The 14,833-nt window shown below is 43.8% G+C and overlaps 1 protein-coding gene across 3 annotated transcripts in view; it reads right to left on the bottom strand.

Annotated features, from left to right (window-relative positions):
* LOC140388082 (troponin T, slow skeletal muscle-like) overlaps nucleotides 1-13,366 on the bottom strand; it is a 66,583-nt gene extending 53,217 nt beyond the window's left edge. For 2 of the 3 annotated variants that reach the window (XM_072471702.1, XM_072471703.1), the window contains exons 1-5: nucleotides 13,163-13,366; nucleotides 7,816-7,871; nucleotides 7,708-7,721; nucleotides 7,592-7,612; nucleotides 2,856-2,894 (exon numbers count right to left, since the gene is read on the bottom strand). In XM_072471702.1, the coding sequence (XP_072327803.1) occupies nucleotides 2,856-2,894; nucleotides 7,592-7,612; nucleotides 7,708-7,721; nucleotides 7,816-7,871; nucleotides 13,163-13,351 (319 nt within the window). In that variant the 5' untranslated portion in view covers nucleotides 13,352-13,366. Of the gene's footprint in view, nucleotides 1-2,855; nucleotides 2,895-7,591; nucleotides 7,613-7,707; nucleotides 7,722-7,815; nucleotides 7,872-11,395; nucleotides 11,493-13,162 lie in introns of those variants that run through there. The other variant, XM_072471704.1, reaches the window with a different exon arrangement.
* Nucleotides 13,367-14,833: the final 1,467 nt, after the last annotated feature.

Genomic DNA, 14,833 nt, shown 5'->3' with positions numbered 1-14,833 from the left:
ACAACTGTCAGCAAACTATGGCAATGTTGGACACTTTCCGTATCCTCTCTCTCTCTCCCTAGTCAGCCCTTTGGCCCCAGAGCTCAAGTCTCAGAATAAAGCAACAGCGCATTTAGAACTGAGCCAAGAGGAAATTCCTTCACGGAGGGTGGTTAACCTTTTGAATGGTCTACTCCAGAGGGCTGTGAAAGATCAATTTTTGACCTTGTGTATGTTCAAGACAGAAATCATTAGCAAAGGATATGGGGAACATGTTTGATCAGCCATGATCTGTCCAAATGGCAAAGCGGGCAAAGAGCTCTTTGAGGCAGTACCAGATAGATGGTATACAGGCAGGAGCAGCAGAACACAATTAGGCTCAAAATTACCGCTCCATGCAGGATGAGAGCACTTTTGTCTCTGGGTCACCACTAGCATAAATCCAGATCCTTTGATATCTTTATCATGCCGAGACTTTGAGGTAACTTTGTAATTCACACATCAAGTGCCTCACCACCATGTGTTGCTGAGGTACAGCTGCTCAAGGTGCTCCAATGGCAGAGATCCCCCACAAGTCTCATTCCCAGGTGGCCTTAGCATTAGTGACTGTGACCCATCATTGTGGACACCCCAGCCATTGTCAACTTCTTTGCTTCAGGGATCCCGAGCTTCTGATGCTTCACCATGTATAGCCTCAGTTTGCAGCAGACCAGTTTTACCCACTCTTCCCTTGAACACCAAAACCTGATCCTTCAGTGATGCCCAATGCACATTGGCTGCAAGCCCTTTGTGAAGTCTACAGCCACGTTTTGACAAGGAGACCAGCAGGTCGAACAAATCACCTTGTGAATTCTGACAGAGGGCTGTGTAGTTGCCTGAAGCCACTAAATTCTGACACTCAAATCCCTCTTGTAGCCTAGGGTAACATGCCTGCTGCCTCCTTCCTTTCTGTTAGCTCAAAATTACAAATCACCAAGGGAGCCATTCACGACTGAATGTGCCCACCACAGCTTCCTCCAGACATCTGGAGCAACCTCCATCATCCTCTAGTTTTCTACTGTTGAGCCAACTGTGAAGAGCAGGCTTGTCCAACACACTGTCCAGATGTAGCTTGGAAAGTCATTTTAGGTGGGCCCCAGGGCCACTGTTTATGCCAGTAAGATGTGCAAGTGAAGTTGAAGGAGGGAACAGTGTGACTGGAGATGCAGCATACACCAGTGTGGAGACTATGCAGAGGAAAAATAGAGCACGAGCGTCTGCGAGACAGACAGAGGAAACAAGTCTGGCTCACTCCCCAGTCCGAGAATTCTTACTCAGCCTCACCACCTAACCCCCTAAACACACGCTACCCGTGGAAGACGGCAAATGAACAGCCCGAGCACCAGCTAGATGGTCATCTTTATTAATTACCCGTTGCAAAATTTGGCATCGCTTCCTTCCCCCCCAACCCACCCACACCAGTTGTTTTCCTCCATATCTCAACTTTTTGAAATTCATGTGTAATGTTACATTAAACCTCATCCTTTTGAAATTCGCTCCTTGGGCGAGAAAACAGTGGAAATGTCCCCTTCCACCCCCACAAAGATGATTGGGCAGGTCCCAGTGCAGAGCTCTTCTCAGCCTTGAAACAGCAGCATCTACAATGTTATTTGACACTGCAGATTCAACTCTCCATCTACCCACATCTCACAGCAGCAGATGATCTCAATTAACGCATTTTCAGAGATCACAAAATGGTGAGCTGCAAGTAATGGTTTGCATGACTCGTGGTCAGACAACTGACATTCAGCATAGAATTGACAGTGCTGAAGGAGGCCATTTGGCCCATCGAGACTGCACGGCCCTTAGAAAGAGCACCCTACCCAAGCCCACCCTATCCCCGTAACCCAGGAATCCCACTTAACCTTTTTTGGACACCAAGGGGTAATTTAGCATGGCCAATCCACCTAACCCATACATCTTTGGACTGTGGGAGGAAACCGGAGCATCTGGAGGAAACCCACGCACACACGGGGTGAACGTGCAGACTCTGCACAGACAGTGACCCAAGCTGGGAATCGAACCTGGGACCCTGGAGCATGAAGCAACTGTGCTAATCACTATGCTACCGTGCTGCCCTACTCAATAATCCCACATGTGCATGATTAATCACTATGTTGATAATATGGGACAGTTAAATATAAGGGAAGTTATCAGAATCCAATCAGAGAGGGGGGCCCGGTTCCAGACTAATGCCTGCAACTACTGAAGCAACATGGAATCCAGGAGACTGCCAAAACAGTGAAAGGGAACATATTATTTGCAAATTTCAAATCTACACGTATCGAGTGTACGTCCATGTTACCAGTGTGCTTTCATTATGTCTTATAATTTAAATGTTCCTATTTATATGTCTAGGTGCCAGTGCGACATTTGCAGTACAGGTGGAGGCAGCCTGCCGACTGCTATGCCGTGTTGACTGTGCAGACTTTGGCAGGCGTCCTCTGGTGGTCTGAGGTCCCACGATCCCTGGCCTGCTAAGGATCTCCTGATGTGCCCCCTCCTTGACATGACCAACTGCAGATGAGGAGGTCACTGGCAGCCATGGGGCCTTGAACATACTATAGGAAAAGGCTGACAAAGACCCTCATTTAATGCTGTATCTGTCAGAGATCACATCTGAAAATACAATACCCATTTCTGCATAAGGTTTGAGTAAAGGTTGCCACCAACTGAACCAAGTGGTGTTGGTGAGAACCAATTTTTAAAATCCACCAACCTGAGCCCAATGTTCCTGGTGGATAAGGTCCTGCACAGGAAGTACCCATGAGAAAGTTGACCTTATAAAGTAGAACAGACATAGATGGTGACCCCAAGAACGTAGACAGCAATATTACCTTCTTCCAATTTGACATCTTCCTTTACTTCTTCTTCATCTATGAGAAAAGTTTTAAATAGAAAGTTGAACAGCAACCACATTTTGATTTTGTGCAGAAATTCATGCAATGCCATCAATGAATCAGCTAGTCAACCCAGGTGCTTGGAAGGTCAGATAAACCTCAAAATTAGTACCTGGCCTGTGATGGCACAATTGCCCAATGCATCAATCACCTAGAAAAGGCAAAACCTTTTGTGCCTGTACACGATTTGATTAAACTTGGTGAGCTGTTGATGCTTCTTGTGCTGTTCACTGGCAAACTGTATAATTGTGGGGGTGGCGACAAACAATGTCATTTAAAGGCAGTTTGTAATTCTTAAACTCTTAACACACTGGTGCATCTTCCTGCCTCCCCTAAAGCCTGTCCACCATTTACAAGGCTGAAGTCAGGATTGTGATGAAATATTCACATCTGCATGGGGACGAGTATAGGTCCAACACAAGAAGCTTATCACCATCCAGGAAAATCCATATCCCAACCCACCACCATAAACATTCACCACCTCCTTCCATTACCAGCTCAGTGACAATGGCAAGATTCACTGCAGTAACTCACCAAGGCTCGATCACCAGCACCTTCCAAACCTATGCCTTCTGATGCATCGGAGCACCACCACATCCAAGGTCCTTCCAAACCACACACCATCCTGACTTTGAACTTGCTGGGTCAAAGTACTGCTCCCTCTCCAACAGTATTGAGGGTGTACCTACACTACCGGGGTCAAGGAGTCACCTTCTCAAGGTAATGAGTGATGAGCAATAAATGTTGGCCTGCCTAATGATGCTCACAATGGCACAGAGAAAGCATTGAAGCCCCAAACCGCAAGACTGTTTCAAAGGTTTCTGGTCAAGACGGAAGCACTCCTCCACAGCAAAGGAAAGAAAATTCTCCAGACTAGCTGCCTGACACCAAGGGGATGAAGGTTGACGATGGAAGCCAGTTGTAATGACAGAAGTAGTGTAAAGATCTGAGCATTGCTGTTGAGGCAAGTCTCCTAACTCGCATCATGCCCTTCTCCACTGAACCTGAAGCACCGGTACTCTTAATCTCCCAGTAATGGAAGATCAGGGAGGGAACAACTGCACAGAAGGGCAGAGCGATCGGACAACCCAGAAAGCAGCTTACCGGAAGGAGGTATCTGTCACCAAAACAGCTTGCAATGTCCCAAAAACATAGGATCCCAGCTCCAACTTGCAGAAGTCTTCACGTGTGGCACCAGAACTCTTCAGTCAACCATAGCAGTCAGATAAACAAACATTGCAGTGGGGCAACAACCAATGGAGGAAAACCACCAACAGGAATGAAAACTGCTGCTATATTAGCTTTGTGTTCATATATTTCCTCCATCTTTTAAAACCTGAATGTGTAAAATGCCTTCAGGAGGATCACATCATTGTTATGGTTTTCATGTAGAGCTGTGGGGAGTGCTGAGATCAGCAATGGCACCAAATGAATCAGGTACATGCAGCAACTCAGCATGACAGACACATGCTCCTCCCCCAGGCCCTCTGCACCATTGTTGGCTCCAGACATTCCCAAATAATGGCAAGCGGCAACAGAATGTCATCTCATCTCCTTGGAGGTCACCCACTGAGGGTGCCTCATGCACCCTAAGAACCACCTCATCAGAGCAACAGGACAGAGGCTGCAGCATTGGGCTTCCAATAGGCCGTGCTGATCTTTTCAGCACCTTTAGCTTGAAATTGGCCAACTACCATTAAAGATGGAGGAATTTTATGCACAAACTGAGTGTCTGCAGCTTTTTGCAGTCCTTTGATATAAACATGACAAATTAGAAACTAGTCCCATCCATACCATGGTGCCACTCCCATGCCAAATCAAACTGAGATTTTGCTAATTAATGTCAGTTTGTGCAACTTTGTGGAGGCTCTTAAAATTAAGGGGGTGGGGGGGGGGGGGGGGTGGGGGGAAACATAATAGACATTGATAATTGTTTTTGGCAAGAAACAGACTAAATGCATCCAATGTAACTGGCAAAATGATTCTGTACAATTTTAAAACCCTTTAATTTAAAAAAAATCTCGTTATTCTCAAGATAATGATTAAAAATTCTTGGGATAAAACATATTTACACCTGTATTAATAAACTGCTCAAGGTCACCACTCTTTAATATAACACATTTTTTAAAGTGTAAACGTTAATAAAAATACATTCTAAAACACTATCCAATGCATTGGTTCCCAGTAGTTTTTTTTTTAAGTTCAGCCATAAAAATTGGATTGTACCTAAAGAAAAATCTACAACCTTGCACAATTCAGTGCAATTCGCACCAATATTGCCGCTAAGTCCCGTGTGCAGAGACTTAGTCTCAGGTTTTGCATAAAAAGTGGTTCTTAATGTTCACTATGACATAGAAGTCTGATAAATCAAACGCGGCTAACCTTTTTCTTTACGTTATTCTTGGCATGAAATATTCTTCATAACTAAGAAAGCATACCCTTAGGCGGCATTCATGTGGGTGTGAAGATCTTGCTTTAGGGATTGCATAGTGGTAACAAAAATGTGGCAGCTGGTGGGTGGTGATAATCCTGCTTCTTCATTGGCACTCGGATTCCTGATCCTGCTACTGCCAACTCCACTTCTTCCTTCTACTGGGTCTACGGGTTAGTCCCTTCACAGTGCAGAATAATGGGAGTATGAAGCACAAAGGTAGACCCAGAGAATCTATTGGGATAGTAGTGAAGATCACCTTCAGACCGGCGCAGGCACTTGGGCGTATCGGCACCACGTGGACTACAGCAGTTTCAAATTAGCTCACCATCATCACCCTAGAGGGCAATTCAGGAAGGGCAAATAAATGCTGGCATAGCCCATTTCCCAGGAACCAATAAAAAAAAAAAAACAATCATTGTAGTTCTGCTTCAGAAGGCTGATGGTTTGTTTAGAGCCCCAGTAGAGTCATCACTGACTCAGTTCAGTGCTCAGGTTCCTGACAGGGGGCATGGGCCAGAGGGTTAAATAACAATAACAATCTTTATTATTGTTACAAGTAGGCTTACATTAACACTGCAATGAAGCTACTGTGAAAATCCCCTAGTCGCCACACCCTGAGATTACCCCTTGTCGCCAAGCAGTCCTGACACCCACTGTACTGGAAGAAGAGTGGGTGATTAAGGACTGGTGAAGGATAAAAGCATCATAACTACTGCCAGGAAAGCAGGCACAAATATGCATAATGCAGGACATGTTGTGCACATTCAGGGAGTGAATTCTTTGCTGTTAACATTTGTATATTCAGCACAGCCAGCGTGAAAAGGTAGTTATCCTTGGAAAATTCCCAGCGCTTTGTTACTTTGCTGCCTCAATTAGTGCTCGTGTCTCAATGACAACATCAGTTGTGAAACTGATGCACTATCCCTTAGTGAGGCTCAGATAGGACATGTGGTGCCTGAAAACCAGTATGGTGTGTGGCCCCTGTGCTGCCTTCTTTCACCATGTTTTAGGAGAATGGCCTGGTCTTTGCAGATATATTTCTTGAAGCTGTTCCTCCTCATCCTCAGGTACCAACTGGGTCCAGCATAACATAAAACTGTGCTGAAAGTATAGGAAACCTCCTAAACCATGAAGATTGATTCAGAAAAAAGTCAGTGCTGCTACTGTGGCCAGCCAACAAAGTCCGAAAAGAAAAGCCCACTCATGGTCCACAAAAATTTAACCAGAATCCTTTTAAATAATAGCACTGAAGGCTGTTTCTTGCCATTTGCTAGATGGGCTGAAGAAGGTAATGAATCAAGGAATGCTACAAAGCAATATCACAATTGAGAAGGAATTCCAATGCTTCTTGGGCTGCTCAAGGTTCACGCATACACAAACTTACGTAAATAAATATAGTCAAGTTCAACAAAACAGGACTAATTCAGTCTAAATCAGGAAAAGGGCACCAATTAGTTTGGGTTAACATAGTTTTGTAAACTCTTTGCATATCCCAGGCGGGCCGAAAATGTTGCCTAAAAACCATGCCGTCTGCTAATTGAGTGAATGTCCAGTAAAAGGGAGGCCTGCCTGAATTCCCAGCTCTCAGTGCCAGTGAGACCAATCTTGCCAACTGGTAAATAGGCTCTCATGCTCAAGAATGGTTACCATAGAAAACAAAAGGATATACAAAGTTAAATTAGTTTGCTCAATCAGCAAAAACCCTCAGTGGACAGGAGCTCAGGTTGGGGACACCATCACCAAATTCTGAATGTAAATTGGAGACAGGGCTTCAACATTAGTGCTCTGAGTGCATGCCTTTTCCCTGGGTGCACATGCCAGTGCATCAGCAATTCATATGAGCCTCGAGCCTGTTCTGCCATTCATTAAGATCATGGCTGATCTGTTTAAAAGAATGGAAACTCCTGGGTTACATGTTAGCGAATTCCCAATACATAGTCCAGTTTGCCTTCTCTGAACAGAGGCTTGATAAAGTGGAAGTAGTAGTAATCTTTTTTTCCCAATTGATTACTCCAGGAACTGGCAGTTCACTAGATATCACAAATTGCTCTTGCATCAGTGGCTGTCCAAAAATTGCAATCTATTTCGCCTGGCTTAATCCAAATACTTTTACACCCACACAATCAACATGCTGCATAACTTGGGAGTTTAAATGAACACCATCTCCAAGTAGAGACATTTTGTTTTATCACAAAATATTGTTAACAAAAAAAAATGTTGGAAAATATATATCTCGTACCTTCTATGGCTGGTGTTTCCTCTGTAGAAAAGAAAAAGTTGTAAAAAAAAAGTTGACAGTCTTTGAAATATCAAAGTAAATTTAAAAAATCTTCTGTAGCATCATGAATGTCTTACCTTCTACTTCCTCCCTGTTAGCAAGAGAAAAATTGCAAATTATATTCAAATGAACAAAGTAAACCCAGTATACTTGTATCTATTTTCTAACTGTTATGTTATACTTACTGCACCTCTTCCAAGACTTCTTCAACGTCTGCCATCACTGCACAATAGTGATGTATCTAGCAAAAATATAATGGGACATGTTTAAATTTATGATAGCTAAACCTTTCAAAAGAAAATCTGCTGCAGCCAAAGCCCATGTTTTACTGACAAGCTGGCAATAGCATTGTGTGTCCAAAAGGGCAATTTATTTCAGGACTCTGCTCTCCCCACAAAAACAGCAAAGATATTTTAAAAAATTATTTCATGGGATGTGAATGTTGCTGGCAAGCCAGCATTTATTGACCATTCCTAATTGCCCTGAAGATGCTGGTGAACTACCTTCTAGTGTGCTGCAGTCCCATCTAGTGCAGGTACACCCACATTGCTGTTAAGAAATGAGTTCCAAGGCTTTGACCCAATTACAGTGAAGGAACGGCGATATAGTTCCAAATCAGGCTTCTGTGGAGCTTGGGAGAGGTGGAGGAGTGCCCATGCATCTGCTGCCCTCGTCTTTAGAGATGGTAGATGTATGGCTATGTTATTGTGGGTTTTTTGTGTATGTTGGATCTTTGTTTAAAAGTGCTAAATATTATAAATGCTGTAATAAAATATTTTTTTTAAAAAAGAGATGATAAATGTCACAGGTTTGGAAGGTGCTGCCAAAGGAGCCTTGGTGAGTTGCTCCAATGCATCTGGGGCATCTGCTACATGGCACACAGTGGTAGCAGTGCACGCTGGTGGAGGAGGAAATTAATGTTAAAGTTGGTGCAGAAGATGCAAATCAAGTGCGCTGTTTTGTCCCGGTTGGTGTCAAGCTTCTGGAATGTTTTATTGGAGCTGCTCTCATCCAGGGAAGTGGGAGTATTTCAACACACTCCTGACTTGTATGCATACAAGGGGATAAGTTACTCAGCTTAGAATTCCTAGGCTCTGACCAACTCTTGAGCCATACAGTGTATGACTGGTCCAGTTCAGTAACACCCATTGATAGTAGGGACTCAGCAAAACAATGCCATTGAATGTAGAGAGTAGATGGTTAGATTCAGTCTGGTCCGAGATGGTTATTGTCTACCATGAATGCTATTTTCCATTAAATGTTACGCAGATCTTATCGCAAGTAGACACAATACTTCAGTATCTGAGAAGTTGCAAATGGTACTCAACATTGCTTATTTAGTAGATACCACCATATCAATCAGCATGCTTCTGATTTTTAGGCTACAAAGAAAAATACAATTAGGAAACTTACTTCTCCCACCTTCAAAGTAACAACTGGAAGAAATATGATAGAGCAAAAGATTTTTTTTAAAATAAAAGGATCAGAACTTTCAAGAAGTTGCAATCGCAGTCAAATTGATAAATTGTTTTTATGCCAACTGTTTTGCATTTCTGGCCAAGTTCAATTTCAAACCATTAAATCTCAAGTATAATAAATCTGCAAAGTCTTTAAATTTGATTCACTACATGCCATTTCCTCAACAAAGCAAAATATTGTACTTGGGATTTACTGAAGCTACAAACTAAATGCTGAAAACACTCAACAATATCTGAGGAGAGAATAAATCAATGTCCATAGCCAGGATTTGCCCAGCAGTTTCAGGACCCCAAGGTCAGGGCCAATAAGAGGCCTTCCAGCACTAAAGCAGCAGCAGGCTGACTTTTAAGGTAATTCCTGTATTCTTCCACATGGCTGTCTCTGGGTGTAGCTAAACCCAGACACAAGGGAGATTCTCAAAAGCTGCATTCCCCCCCCCCCCCCCCCCTTCGTCCATTGCATCTTGTTTGACACCATAAGGGCATCTCCGGGCAGCTAACAATGTACCCACAGCCTAGCGGCCAACTAGAAATTTCCAATTGGCATAGTGGCCTTTGAATTGTCTACATATACCACCTGCGCTACCTGCTACCCACTTCCTACCCACATCCATCCCACCTCAGGAAAATAACTCGGGGGTGATGGTACCAGAAAGCGAGCATGGCACCATGTGGCAGGAAATCATCCATCGCCATGCTCACTCCCCTCATTGGTCTAAAAATCCAAACCAAATGTTTTATTGCCAAAAAAGGTCACAGATCCGAATTAACCCCAAAATATGGGTGGGCTTTGTTCAGGGAGGAGGTTAAAAAATTCAAATATTAAAAACAGAAACCCAAACGGTCTTGAACCCATCCACTCCCAGCTTTAACAAAAATGTTTGGGTGGCGGGTCTGCAATCCACTTACAGAAGGCAAATCTGGCATTCAAAGCCTTTAAAAGGAGGCTGTGCCTTCATTTTAAGAATGTTCTATTTTTAACCACGGCCAGCCAGTCTAGGGGACCTTGGGAAAGTGATAAAAACTTTTGGGGAAGGAGGAGCTGAATGTTTCCACTCGGGCCCTGAACTTACTTCTAAAACCCCCAGCTACCCACGATCGGACCACAATCATATAACTTGTTCTCCACGAATTGTTTCCCCCTCACAAAGCAAGCCCTCGCCTGTTGCAATTGAACTTCACGTGATGAATATAGAAGTTTCAGATACATTGCAATATATGTATCTGGTGCAGTAGGGGTCAGTGTGTGACTGCTGCACTAATGTGTCTTTAAAAATCCTGGTTTCCAGAGAGTCAGGCTTTTTGGCAGAGGTGCAATTAAAACATTGTAAAAGTTGGGCTAATGGATTTGTTATATAATTGGCGAGTAGATAATTATATAATTGTGGAGTAGATAATTAGAGGCATTGAGTGTGCACAGTTCACGCAAAAAAGGACTAAGTGCCATTGTGGGAGAGTTTGGCGATGTGTTTCCTGCTGATGTTTTGGGCGAGAGCCTGATCTGGGTTTACCAACATTTAAGTTGTTTTTCTGAGCCTTGGGGAGTTTCTCCCCAGTCTAGCCCACATTTAAACATTTTCAGCGGTGGGGAGCTGAACTCACTGTTGAGACTTGCTCCTCAGAGATCAGGGTGCCATTATGAAAGGGTGTCCGCTCTCTCAATGAGCTTGTGGGCCCCCTACCCCCGGGCAGTGCCACCTCCACATTCATGGGCATTACCACCTGCCCCAAGTGAGGACACCCGCCATAGGGTCGCTGAGGTCCCGCCCTTCAGGGCCACCCACCCTCTCTTTCAAGACATCCCCCTTTAAGGATCCCCCCCTACCTTTATGAAGCCCATTCGTGCCCCCCCCTCATGGCCCACCTCAGGCCCCAACCGCTGGCAGTGTCAATCAGGCATCTCTACACTGTCAGGGTGCCCGGGAGCCAGGGTACTGCCCTTCCTTGTCCCAGACTACCTGTGGGGTTCTAATGGTCTCCAAGACCTCAGAGTAGCTATCACGCCTTGTCTCCATTTGTGGAGACCAGTACTAATCGGTGCCCGGGTTCGGCCTCACTGGTGCAGCCTGTGAATGTGGCCTCAACTAGGCTGTGCATATTTAAGTGAGCCTAATAGTCAATTTAAATAGGATTCTCTGGATCATTTCCAGCATGATCACATCAGGTGCTTGAGCGAGGTTTTGCACCTGGACCCAAGTCCAGTTTGGGCCTCCCCCATGGTGCACCCAGCGTTCCCAGATCAACACTGGCCACATCATAGTGGTAGAATCGTATCCATTGTGTTTACCTTTAGTAAGGTGATGTAGTCAATGGGAGGAACCAGCGGTTGATGCAATTGGTGTTGAGTCAGGTTTTGGAGTTCAGCTAAAGATTGCCTGTGAATATGCCTGTGAACAGGACAGGAGCAGTTTCTAAAAAGGCTGGCAGGTTAAACAATAGGATGACACAGACAAGCTGCAGCTGTTTCCTTAACTGATTTCTTCCCCTCTCCATAGTCTTTTAAAAAGGAACTTTATTCAATAGTACAGCAAGTACTCCTGGGTCTGCTAATATTTAAAAATGGATTTTGACCCAAGATGGGTTTTGCTTGTGGAGATAAAAGATAGTTAGGATTTTGTGTTTCATTTCATTGTTAAGCATTGTTCAATAGGTTATTGTAAGTTTTTATTTATGATGTTAAAGTTGTTTTAATCCTGTGTTAATATACACCATAGTTCTATTTGTGCACGGAATAACTCCTGGAGTGACGCGTCTTACAAATTAAATAAAGTATTGGGGTTTATGTCCAGTTTCCTAGCAACTGTTGGGGTCTGGTATAGGCTTGTAATACTACCACCTTACTCAATGCCAGTACTACCAGCTGCTCTCCTCCACCACAATATCTTCCCCTTCACCCTCACTAGAACCCCCAAGGGTCTCTCTTTAATGTTGCTCAGCTGTGTCCTTCTGGTGCAGGTTTGCTCCCCACAAAAGCTTTGTCAATCACACTGGCTATCCAGAACCCTAGAAAAACCTTTTTCAAAATACGCATAGCTTTTGGGAAACCTGCACTGTTGGCACTTTTAAAATTAAATATTTTACTGTTGTGTGAACAGGCGTGCAGGTGGAACTTTATTATGTGCCTTTTGGAAATCTAGGCAAACCATCTCAGTGCACTTGAATGGTCTCTCCTCCATAAGCAGTCCAAGAAGTTTGATAGTTGGGGTCTTACAATTCTGGAGCCATATCGACTTCGGTTTACAAGATTTGCCACCTTTTTAAAAAATTTGGGCAGGCATAGTAGCCTAACAACACCACCCCCCCACCCCCACCCAAATGATATTGTCACTACCTCACAAATCTCTTCTCTAATCTCCCTTACTCTATTGGCATAAAGGCCATCAACACCTGGGTTTTTATTAAAATTAGTTGAGGTCTTGAAGCCAACTTGGGACTTCCATCGTATCAAACATCAGGGGCAATGCTCCGAAAGCTAGTGTTTGAAACAAACCTGTTGGACTTTAACCCGATGTTGTAAGACTTCTTATTGTGCCCACCCAAGTCCAACGCCAGCATCCCCACATCATGTCAGTCATCACACCATGAGGCATTTGACCAATTTCATACTCAGGGTAGTCAATTTCAAAACATGTATCATCAACATGATCCCACAACAGGTGCTTGAACAATCAGTTGCTTATGGGAGAAAAGAAAACGGAAACATGCATTTAAAAAAAAAACTCCTCTACAAAAGAAAAATGAAAGTCATTAAATCTCAAGCTGACGTTTCGACTTGAACCTGCGATTATATGGCTGCAGGTTGCCCTGTCTCAACAGGGGCTCCCAATGACTGGCTGTATGCATCTATTAAAACTAGTCAGCCTGAATGAAGGCATGATGTGATGAATCATAAACGGTGCAGACATTTCCCTTTCAGGTAAAAAGTTGCAGAAAATGTCCTACATGCTTTTTCCTTCCACGCTGGCTTCATATTCTTACCGTTTCAACACATTTCAATAACGACACGCAGCACCTGAAAGTAGTCAGGCATGCAATGCAGATTTGGCTGTCTTACCTGAGCCGGGGCGGCTGCGGCTGCTAACTCTGCCGCTCTCGCCCGAACACCTGGCGAACTGCGCGCGCCCTCCGCGTGACCACATTTAGCGCGCGCCGGGGCGGCTCGTGACCGCGCCGCGGGTATCCCATTGGCTGAGAGGACATATCCTTGTGGAAAGGGGTGAGTGAAGTTGACCCCTTCTCCCATTCATTGATTTATGAGGAGAAGTTGGATGGTTGGAGATCTATTTGGGATCTATCATGTCGAATACTTTGCGTAGGAAGGCTGCATGAGCAGGTGTTAGTTTTATGATAGGGGGCGAGGGACTGTGGACAGTCATTGAGTTAAAGTTAGCTGGGAGGCAACTTGCACTTTGTGTTACATTCCAGATCTGATTTAAATTCCACTGGAAGTTAGCACCAGCTGTACTGTTATTTATACACTCAACCATACATGTTTATAGCACAGTAGGAGGCCATTCATTGCATTTTGTTTGTTTTTTACTCGAGGAATCAAAACTAATCCCACTGCTCTACACTCTCTCAACAGCCCAACATAGACTTCTGCTTCTAATTGGTCCCTGGCCCAACCACTCATTGAGAAACACCCACTCTTCAACAAGCTCCGATTTTCTTTAACCGTCTCACTCCCTATTTGAATTGATGATCACTGACCATCGATCACAGGGAAAGTCAGGATCGATAAAGATAAACTATTTCCATTGGTTGGAGATTTTAAAACTAGGGGGCATAGTCTACAACTTAGGGCTAGGCTGTTCAGGACAGATTTTAGGAAGCACTTCTTCACTCAGAGGGCGGTAAAGGTTTGGAACTCTCTTCCTCAAACAGCGGTTAAAGCTCAGTCAGTTGTTAATTTGAAATCTGAGATAGAAAGATCTTTGTTCAGCAAAGATCTTAAGGGATGTGGGCCAAAGGCAGATATATGGAGTTAGGTCACAGATCAGACATGATCTCATTGATTGGCGGAGCAGACTCGAGGGGCTGAATGGCCTACTCCTGTCCAATGATCACCTAACCAAAGCAAATGGTCTTTTCTTATTCATTTTTAGAAAATCCTCTGGACTTTCTCCATTACAGTGAAAGAAACTTAGGACAGTCTCTCACACTTGTAGTTGCCCATATCTGAAACAAGCTTGATGAATACAAAAGCTGTGCTTTAAGGTCCCATTTGTAAAATACAAAATTTTAACTTTTTAAATGCCTTTACCTTCCTGATCAAACACTTGTGGCCTTGAAATTGGTTGACACCAATCTTTTTGCAGATGCTTAAGCACCTTGTAACAGCAAGTACCACAGACAAAATCAGTCCACTGGGTTAAATAATTGCTGAGTTCTGTTTTTGACCTCACATTTGATTTTTAATATTTGCATGCTCCTATGGAACAACAATAATCAACGGGTGCAATAAGAATAATGGTGATAAGAATCATGTGACATGAGGGGCCGAACAATGTATCAATGCTGCAAAGATTTCAAACTAAATTCACCAATCCTCTGGTGAGAAAGGGCTAAAAAGGAGTGGTGCCAACCAATCGCTAGGCCACAGCTCTTTGGAAGTGTTAGCTCAGTTAAGTAAAGGCATCACACAAAGTTAATATTTTAATTAGGAACCTTAAGTACAGTTTTTATATTCATTAGGATTATGTCAGGCGTGAGCAACTTCAGTGAT

The sequence above is a fragment of the Scyliorhinus torazame genome, chromosome 13 (assembly GCF_047496885.1).
Source record: "Scyliorhinus torazame isolate Kashiwa2021f chromosome 13, sScyTor2.1, whole genome shotgun sequence".
NCBI classification, from domain to species: Eukaryota; Metazoa; Chordata; class Chondrichthyes; order Carcharhiniformes; family Scyliorhinidae; genus Scyliorhinus; species Scyliorhinus torazame.
The sequence above is the reverse complement of the archived record's forward strand: the minus strand, read 5'-3'. Positions and strand labels throughout refer to the sequence as shown.